The sequence below is a fragment of the Cornus florida genome, unplaced genomic scaffold (genome assembly GCF_030987335.1).
Source record: "Cornus florida cultivar Cherokee Brave unplaced genomic scaffold, ASM3098733v1 CherokeeBrave_3.0.0_Hap2_Chr04, whole genome shotgun sequence".
In the NCBI taxonomy this organism is placed as follows: domain Eukaryota; kingdom Viridiplantae; phylum Streptophyta; class Magnoliopsida; order Cornales; family Cornaceae; genus Cornus; species Cornus florida.
The window spans coordinates 87,096,282-87,106,657 of NW_026775574.1; the positions used below are offsets into that span (position 1 = coordinate 87,096,282).

Here is a 10,376-nt window from a genome sequence, read left to right on the forward strand (position 1 = left end):
AAAACATTATTTGTTCGTAAATATAGTTAGAACTAACACTACTAAGGCCCTGAGCCTTTTTATTACTGGAGAAGTCCCCATCAATGTACTAAAGTCCATCTATTATCTTATCACTGCTAATCTTCTTCCCCGAGCTCCGGTCCTGAAATTCAAAGTAAGAATCATAGAAAATTACACGACAATTAGATTCTTTGGTTAGTTTACTCACAGATAAAAGGTTATAGGCTAGTTTAGGGACATGGAGAACAGATTTAAGATCTATATTCTCGGATAATTTTATTAAACATTTTCCTGCAATAGGTGAGAAACTATCATCTATAATTCTAATTTTTTCAAGGTCAGAACATTATGAGTAAGTGCTAAAAAGATTGGAAAGGCTGGTCATATGATCAGAGGCTCCAGAATTGATGATCCATGGAGTATAATTTAAACAAAAAGAAAGGGCATTAAATGCACTACCATTTTGTGCAAGAGAAACACTAGGAATACTAGATGAGGAATTAAATTTCAACAGCTTTAGAAGGTGATCCATCTGCTCCCTACTTAAGGGACTTGTCTCAACTTCATTAGCAGTAGGAACTGCACGCCTATTTCTGTCACCAGGCTTGCTACTCTTCCAATTCGCTGGTTATCCATGGATTTTCCAGTAATTCTCCCGAGTATGGCGCGGTTTGTTGCAGAAGTCGCACCAGACCCGTGGCTTTTCTTCAATTTTTTGCTGAAAATCAATTGTTTTATTAGCAGCAGTCTCTGCAATAATAAGGGCAGAACTCTCAACAGGTCTGCTGGTAGTTTTTTTCCCCAACATTACATATCTGCGGCTCTCTTCTCTTCGAACCTCAGCAAACACTTCACCAATTGGAGGAAGTGGAGTCCTGCCAATGATTTGTCCTTGTACTTCATCAAATTCCATGTTGAGCCCAGCAAGGAATTTGTAAATGCGATGAGCCTCCACGGTCCATTTGTAGTGATTGGCATCTTCAGTGGATTTCCATTCATAATCTTTGAACAGATCCTTGTCTTGCCAAAAACGCTTCAATGAATTGAAATACTTGGTGATCGAGTCTTCTCCCTGCCGAATCTCACCAAGTTTTAGAGTCAATTCGTAGATCTGATATTGATTTTCCAAATCAGAGTACATCTGATTCATGTCGTCCCAGAGCTCATTGGCCGTGGAATAGCACATATAGTTGGAGCTAATATCCTCGTCCATGGAGTTCACAAGCTAATTCATCACCGTTGAATTTTCTGTATCCCAGGTCACGTACGTTTGGTCCTCCGATGCTGGTGCCTTCTTGTCTCCCGTCAAGTACCCGATCTTTTCCCGCCCTCTGATGTATATCCGAACGAACTGGGACCACCGTAAATAATTGTCACCATTAAGGCGAATATTAGTGATGTGAACCGAGTGAGAATTAGTACTGGGGGCTTGGGTTGTCGTATTAGTTGACTGGGTTGTGATAGGCGAGGTTGACATGGAGGAAACGTCAGACATAATTGATCAGCGAAGAAATTGTGTAGAAAAGAAAATTAGGGTTTTTTTTTTTTTTTCCCTAGGGTGGCTCTGATATCATATAAACTTGAAAGGAAAAAATATAGAATAAACTTTTTCTCTGTATTAGCACAGTATTCACAAGTTTACACGGGTTCTCTTTATAAGAGAGAATACACATACATAACTAGCTGGCCTAATTAATAATTTTCAAATTTACAGTATTTGACCAATATTCTATTTACAACAAATATCCTCCAAATATCATTATTACAGCTAATAATATTTGGTAGTATTACTACCGAATCTTTCCTTTTCAACATTCTAATGCGGAGTATTTTGTTTCTAGTGTGTACGTATATAATTGCTGCAATGTAAGTAATCGTTATCATTCAAAATTCGATTATTGAGGATCCAATACTAATAACTTAACATTATGTATTTAATATGATATGGAGTATTTTGTTTTTAGTGTGTAGGTATATAATTGCTGCAATATGAGTAATCGTGGTCACTCACGATTCGATTGTTGAGGATCTAATACTAATAACTTAACATTATGTATTTATATATAAAAGAGACATTTGGGGTCCACAAATAAAATGAAAATATGTATGAAAACCGTGTTATATGATGCATTCGGGAAAGAGCAACAATACGTCCATCATGAATAGCATTACAATAACATTTTTGTTCCATCTGGCCCTTTTTTTTTTTGCATATTTTTTTTTTCTTTCTAAATCATCTAGCTTACATTCATATTTATTTTTTTATTTTTTATTTTTCTTAAATCAGCCAGCTTACCTCTCCCTCTCAACTCTCTCTCAAACTATCAAATGATCAAAGAGAAAACCTTTGCACTTATATTGTATAACAGATCAAACATCTAATGGTGGTTGGATGCCCTGTTTCATGTACACTTCCTATACACAAGAACCCTAATTGAATTCCATGAAGATTCTGCAATAAAGCATTCGTCCTACTAATCAAAATCCCCATGAAGATCGTGATTGCATGACATTAACACAACCTGATCTTTACTTACACACAAACGCATATACATATATACACTTACACATCAACATAATCTCATTATACTCTAACATAATTAATGCAAATTTAAATATCATATTTACAATCGTATTATCAAAGTTGCTCATCAACCAAAAGTTTATTTATATATTTATCAGGTTGTGTTTATCAATTAAAAGTATATATATATTTATCAATGACAATATACAAGCTCGTGTCATTTCTCTCCTTTGGTGAGGGGTTTCGATCTCTTCATTCTCCTATTTTCTCTCCTAAAACTTTGCTCTTAAATTACCCTTTGCTGTCAACTCACATGTCATATCGTCATGATACTATATGACATGAAGTTTAACATGCATTCCTCTTCAAGAAAATATGAATCAAAAGAAAAGAAAAATTGTGCTTAGGTCATAAATTGAAGTGTAGAGTACTGTGTGAGGGTAGTATTTAATAGCAATAAATCAATGGTAAACAGGTTAAAAAATGTTTGCTAGATTTAACATATATTACACGTTGCATTCCATGGAAGATACACATAGGCTGCCCTGTGCCCTGAGGAGATGCCCATATGTATAATGCACTAGTAGTAAAAGCTATATTCACCCGAAATTAAGGTGTTTCGTTCTTCTTCTTTTGTTCTTCTCTTTACCAGGGCAACAAAAAATGTTGTTCTCATTTGACTCTTTATTTTACTCTCTTCTTCTTTTGTTCTTCTCTTTAGGCCTTCTTTTGAAATTGTTGTCCAATTTAAAAACCCTAACAAATCCGCCACCTTTTCCTCAAAGCTCCCAATTATTGGAAATCTCCACCAACTTGGATTGCTCTCTCACCGCTCCCTCCAAACATTAGCTCAACAATATGGATCACTCATGCTGCTTCACCTCGGCAGCAAGCCCGCTCTCATAGTCTCCTCTGCTGATGCAGATGTCAACTTCGCAACCAGACCTAAATCAAGCATTCCCATGAAACTTTTCTGTGACAAGGACATCGCATTCGGTTCTTATGGAGAGTATTGTAGGCAACTAAGAAGCATTTGTGTATTCCAACTTCTGAATAACAAAAGGGTTCGGTCTTTCCGTAGAGTGAGAGAAGAAGAAACAAGTCTTTTGTTGGAGAAGATCGAACAGTCTTCTTTTCCTTCAGTAAATTTAACTGAAATGTTAATCTCACTGATAAATGATGTATTGTGTTGCATAGTATTGGGAAAGAAGTACAGTGAACGAGAAGGCGAGAAGAAGTTAAGGGAGTTGTTTAGGGATTTCATGGAGATTTTATGAGATATATTTTTGTCAATTGGCATATTTTGATTACAAAATGAGTCCTAGTCGAGTTGTATAATTTCAGTTACCAAATCAGACTTGACATCGACTGCGGAATTCAGAGGTTGAACAGAAGAGGAAAGTACTGTTGATCATCGAAAAGGAAAGAACAACACATTAGGACATCGTTTCCCACTTAGGACACAATTACCTATATAGTATATGTTCAGAGTTACCAAAATACCGAAAATCCAAGTTTCAATTGGATTCTGTCTAGTGGGAACCGGTTGGAGAAATGGGAACCAGTAGCAAAGTACGTCGGAAATCTTCTGACCTTCTTGAACCGGTAGCCAATTTGGGAACCGGTAGCTCTTGAACCGGTAGCCAATTTGGGAATCGGTAGCAAGAGTCCTGACAGCATTCGAACTTTCAGTTTCCTGTTCTGATTGTTTCCTTTTTGATTCCACTTTCCTTCTAAAGTCCTATGCATGAGATTTCCTTTATTTTATGAAGGAATATGACTTTGTAAACCTCTATATAAACCATGTTATACACAAGGTTTATTTCACGACTTTTGTTATACAGCCGATTCAATATTTTTAAAGCCTTAGGAAGTTAATCCCTCTCAGAAAATCAAAGTTGATTTTTCTATAGTCTTCCTAGAACATACACATATTCAGCTAGTTAGGTTAGAGTTGGGGAGTTCGAATCCTGATCGTGATCATACAGTTGTATCAACATCAATCAGACGAAGCTGATCTTCTTCTATATCATTCAGACGATTGAAGAACAGAGTAAACGCAATCACACTTTTGAAAGGGTTGGAGCATTCATGGAGTATTGTCTGATCTACCTGCTACTCTTCTACGAATATCAAGTGTTAGTCTGAGAACAAGTTGTTGTTGGACGAGGAGTCGCAAAGCTAGAGGATCGTCAACGATTGGTGTGGTACAGAGCGATAGGGTGTGAGCCAGAGTTAAAGTTCAGCATACTTTGTTTCAAGCATAGTGGATTGGTTTACTTTGGACTACACAATCCACGAGGTTTTTCCTATAACAGTTGACATATTTTACAAACTGGGGTTTCCTTGCTAAAATCCTAGTGTCATCTCTAACTTTATACTATGCATTAGTTTATCTACATGTGATTAACTATTTACTTGTTAAAACATAAAATAAGCAAAGTTATGGACACAGATCTATTTTTATAAAACAAACAAAAACTTTCTAAGTAATTTCCGCTACATACGACTCACAATTTGGTATCAGAGCAAATCTCTATACATTGAGTTGATCCTTGTTGGAAAGTTTAGTTTTGTTGTTTGTTTTTAAAAATTGTTTTTGACATCATGTCTTATGTGTTGAAAGAAGATGGTTCTAATCAACGTGGTCCTTTATTTGAAGGAGATAATTACAATTTTTGGAAATCAAAGATGAGAGCCTATTTGCAAAATTTTGGTGGTAAAACTTAGGCTATAGTTGAAATTGGCTATACACCTCATACAATAGATACAACTGTGGATGGTAAAATAGTCAAAGAGTTAAAAGATACTTTTGCTTTTACTACTATTGAAACTGAGCGTAATGATGCTAATGGCAAAGCTTTATATTCAATTATTAATTCTGTTGTTCCATCTGAATATGCTAGAATTTCTTATTGTAAAACTGCTAAAGAAGCTTGGGATATTTTGCAGGTTACCCATGAAGGAACTTCAAAAGTGAAGTTGTCCAAAATCTAGTTGCTCTATCATAAATTTGGCAACATTGTGATGAAAGAAGATGAATCATTTTCTGACTTTTATTCTAGTCTTCTTGAAATAATTTCTGAACTGCGTCACTTAGGGAAAAAAGTTAGTGATAAAAAAATATGTGAGAAAATCTTAAGGTCTTTACCTAAAAAATTTCAGATTAGGGTTGAAACCATCTCTGAACATTGGGATTTGGCTATTTGTTAGGTTGATGAGATGGTAGGTTCATTAAAAACTTTTGAGATGCAGAATTTTGATTTAGGACAGAAGGAGAAAAATCTTGCGTTGAAATCTACACAGGTTAAGAATTATGTGGATGACAACTCTGATGATGATCTTGCATTCTTGTTAAGACAATTCAGTCAGATTTTGCAGAGACAACAGAGGAGAAGGAATGGCAACATGGCTAATCCTTAAAAATTTGACAAAACATCAAAGTTTTGGTTTAATGAAAAGAACGTAGAAGAATCCAAAGAAACTGAATTCACATGCTGGAATTGTGGTGGCAAATGCCATACATCCACTGTTTATCCTAGTCCTAAGAAAGAACAAAAGGATAGGAATAAAGGGAAAGCAATGGAAGTTTTTATGTCTGAAAATCCTACTTTAAGTGATAGTGATTCTCCTCAGGATAATTCTAATGATTTTTCTTATGTCACTTTTCTTGATAGAGGTCATCATATCGTGTCTTTATCTGATTATGATATTTCAGACAACAAAGCCAATGTCGTTTATGATGAATAGGTACAAGAGGCTGAAAAGGACGATGAAAGATTGAAGAAGATGGTTAAAGAACCCATTGAAGTCAAACAGGCAATCAATAAGCTAGTAAAGGAGCTTATCCAAGCAAAAGGAGATAATGAAGATCTAAAGAAACAGATTGATGAAGGAAAAAGGAAAGCTTTTGAAAGCGATTCTGTCATCACTGAGCTTGAAAAACAGATCATCATTCTAGAGGATAAGGTAAGTGTTGCTAACTCATTGAAGGAATGTCCTACTTTGAAAAATAATTTTCTTGAAATTGAACTGAAATCTGAACAGGATAAATTGAAAGGATTCAATTTGAGTCACAACAGTTTGAATAAGATAATTAACATGGGTAAGGATGTGAATGATAAAACAGGGTTAAGGTTTGTTAAAGGCTCGTCTGGTAATCAAGGTAAAACAAATTTTGTTAAACCTGCTGTTATGCCTAAACCATGTTTGTCTGATGCATCACATTCTAATACGTCTTATGTGCCTAAATTGTTGCATTGCACTTTTTGTAGAAAGAATGGACATAAGTATAACTCATGTATTCACAGGAAAAAAAAAAAAAAAGACTTTTCTAAAATTCATTCTCAAAATTCTTATGCTAAAAAAAAGGGGCGTTCTAGGAAGAAAAAGAATTTGACACCTAAATTTTCTAAAGCTGATATTTTGCCTAAGAAAGAAGTAAAGATTTTTAAAGGATTTCAAGCATTGAGAGTGAGAACTGTTTGGATCAAAAAGTCTGATTTGATTAATTATATGCCTGTTGAGTCCGTGGAACTAGTTTCCAAAAGGACTTCACCTTCAAATTGAGTCCTATGAATTTTAGTGATCATGGTTTGTTTTTAAAAGAAAATGTTGTTACCATTGGATCACTTGTTAGGGTTTGGTTTAGGTTTGAGTTTCTGATCATAGTCTTCATGATATATTTGTGAAAATTATTTCATTGAATTTATGATCTATCTTTGAATGCATATTTGGACACATGATTTTTTATTAAAAATAGATTCTTTGCTTGTAATCTATATAATGAAGGTTCATTTGCATTGATTAAGGGATGTTTAGATTTAAATCTCTTAAGTTCATAACCTTTTGTGCACTAGTCCAAATCTGAAAAATTTGATTGAAAATGTTTAATTTGTTGACTAGGGTATATTGATCATAAAAGTTATAAAGATTATTGTTTAAAAAAAAAAATAGGAGCTTTAAAAACAAAATGGAAAAATTCAGCTTGAAAAAGAAAAAGAAAAAAATGTTGAATTCTCTGTTTAGGAAAAGGCTACCTATTAAGATGTGTTCGAAAGCTCCCATGAGACTTTGAAATAAAGCTAAATGAGTAAAAAGAACGATGGAGACAAGTTGAATTGGGGAATTGCTGTCTGATCTTTAGAGTGAAAGTCACCTAACTTAGAAAATTTGCTCAAAGACAATCTTATCTTGATACTTTTCGATCAATATGGTTTAGACAATGATTTATTGAATTGATTAGAAATTGATGAGATGGATTGCACACATACACTTGAACTTGCTAGATTGATTTCTAACTGTTTCTTTAATATTTTCTAGTATAAATTCATGTTGTGATTACTCCCTGAGAATTGAAATTGACTGACTACTTTGTGGTGTCAAGAATTTTTGTTCATAGATATCTCTATAATTCTTTGGGAAATTGGTTTAGGTATGGACTTGAAAAACTTTGGTTAAATTGCTCAATGATTTGTGTTTATTTTATTTATTTTGAAAATGAAAAAAAAAAAATGAAAAAAACTGAAAATTTTGAAAAAGATTTTTTGTTTTTAGATTAGTTTTGTTTAGGAGTTTGTTTTGATCATTGAGTGTTTCACAAAGTCAAAGAAAAAGTTTTGAAAATCTTCAAGTTAAGAAACCATACTATCCATTACCTACCGGTCCTCTTGGCTCCTACCGGTTCTCAGTTAAAACCTTCGAGGTTCAAGTTTCTGGGGGCTTGCTACCGGTACCTGCTTCACCTACTAGTTCAACAGTGGTTCAAACCATGTTGAAGTTACTACCCAGTGGGAACCAATTCCCACTTTGGCAACCGGTTCCTGGCAGCAGGATTTCAAATAAAAGGAACCTATTTGGCATATTGTTGGGTAGTATTGCATGAACCCACTTTCTCTCTCTATATTGCTCACATATATTCACATCTTCAAATGCATTATTCTCATAATATTGTTGTTTACATTCAATAATATATTGTGATCTTTGTATCCACCTCAAGAATTGAAGATTGAAGCTTGGAAGTTAAAGAGAATTTGTGGAGTTTAGGAGTTTGAGAAAATTAGAGATTGAGACTTGTTTAGGTTGTGATTGAAGCTTTGTTTGCTTTGATTTTGGGTTGTTTTTTGGGGTTTTGAAGAATCAAATCAAGCTTGTTCAAGAATAAGTGTTGAAGTTCATACTAAGTGTTTGATAAAATTCCTAAGAGAAGTTGAAAGCTTCAAAGTGAAAAATTGAGTGAAGAACATGGCATCTTAATTACTCAAAGAAGCCAAAAGTACAGGAATCAAGCAAGCTAGAACTAGTATTGTTATCGTGATGCATGTGTGATCAAACAATGGTTGCAGAGTCTGATGAGGATGATAACAAGGTTACATTAAGGGGGAGAAATAAAATTTAACAAGGTTACATTAAGGGGGAGAAATAAAATTTGTGGATTATTAATTCAGGGGGAGTTTTTAACTTGTTTTATTAAACTTTCATTGGTAGTTTTGCTTGATCCATGTGCAGGAATTCAGGTGAAATTTTGTCCAATAGCAATAGAGAACAGAGATAAGCAAATTCCGTGTTTCCTTAAACAATTGTAATTTATTTTTCTGCTTTGGGTAGATTATAAATTGTTTTTAGGGTTTTGTCATGAAATTGCCAAAGGGGGAGATTCTGAGATATTTTTTTGTCAATTGGCATATTTTGGTTACAAAACAAGTCCTAGTCGAGTTGTAATTTCAGTTACCATATCAGTCTTGACATCGACTGTGGAATTCAGAGGTTGAACAGAAGAGGAAAGTACTGTTGATCATCAAAAAGGAAAGAACAACACATTAGGACATTGTTTCCCACTTAGGACATAATTACCTATATGGTATATGTTCAGAGTTACCAAAGTACAAAAAATCCAAGTTTCAGTTGGGTTCTGTCTAGTGGGAACCGGTTGGAGAAATGGAACCAGTAGCAAAGTACGTCGGAAATCTTCTGACCTTCTTGAACCAGTAGCCAATTTGGGAACCAATAGCTCTTGAACCGGTAGCCAATTTGGGAACCGGTAGCAAGAGTCCTGACAGTATTCGAACTTTTAGTTTCCTGTTCTGATTGTTTCCTTTTTTATTCCACTTTCCTTCTAAAGTCCTATGCACGAGATTTCCTTTATTTTATGAAGGAATAAGACTCTGCAAACCTCTATATAAACCATGTCATACACAAGGTTTATTTCACGACTTTTGTTATACAGATTCAATATTTTTAAAGCCTTAGGAAGTTAGTCCCTCTCAGAAAATCAAAGTTGATTTTTCTGTAGTCTTCATAGAACATACACATATTCACCTAGTTAGGTTAGAGTTGTGGAGTTCGAATCCTAATCATGATCATACAGTTGTATCAACATCGATCAGACGAAGCAGATTTTCTTCTATATCATTCAGACGATTGAAGAACAGAGGTAAACATAATCACACCTTTGAAAGGGTTAGAGCATTCGTGGAGTGTTGTCTGATCTACCTGCTACTCTTCTACAAATATCAAATGTCAGTCTGAGATCAAGTTGCTGTTAGACGAGGAGTCACAAAGCTAGAGGATCGTCAGCGATTGGTGTGGTGTAGAACGATAGGGTGTGAGCCAGAGTCAAAGTTTGGTATACTTTATTTCAAGCATAGTGGATTGGTTTACTTTGGACTGTACAGTCCACGAGGTTTTTCCCATAACAGTTGACGTATTTTATCAACTGGGGTTTCCTCACTAAAATCCTGGTGTCATCTCTAACTTTATACTCTGCATTATTTTATCTACATGTAATTAACTGTTTACTTGTTAAAACATAAAATAAGCAAAGCTAAGGACACAGATCTGTTTTTATAAAACA

The 10,376-nt window shown here is 34.7% G+C and overlaps 1 protein-coding gene across 1 annotated transcript; it reads left to right on the forward strand.

Annotated features, from left to right (window-relative positions):
- Positions 1-2,988: 2,988 nt before the first annotated feature.
- LOC132305281 (cytochrome P450 71A6-like) lies at positions 2,989-3,801 on the forward strand. Its single transcript, XM_059802947.1, has 2 exons — positions 2,989-2,999; positions 3,246-3,801. Exons 1-2 carry the CDS (start codon positions 2,989-2,991, stop codon positions 3,799-3,801), a joined length of 567 nt encoding a protein of 188 aa, XP_059658930.1.
- Positions 3,802-10,376: the final 6,575 nt, after the last annotated feature.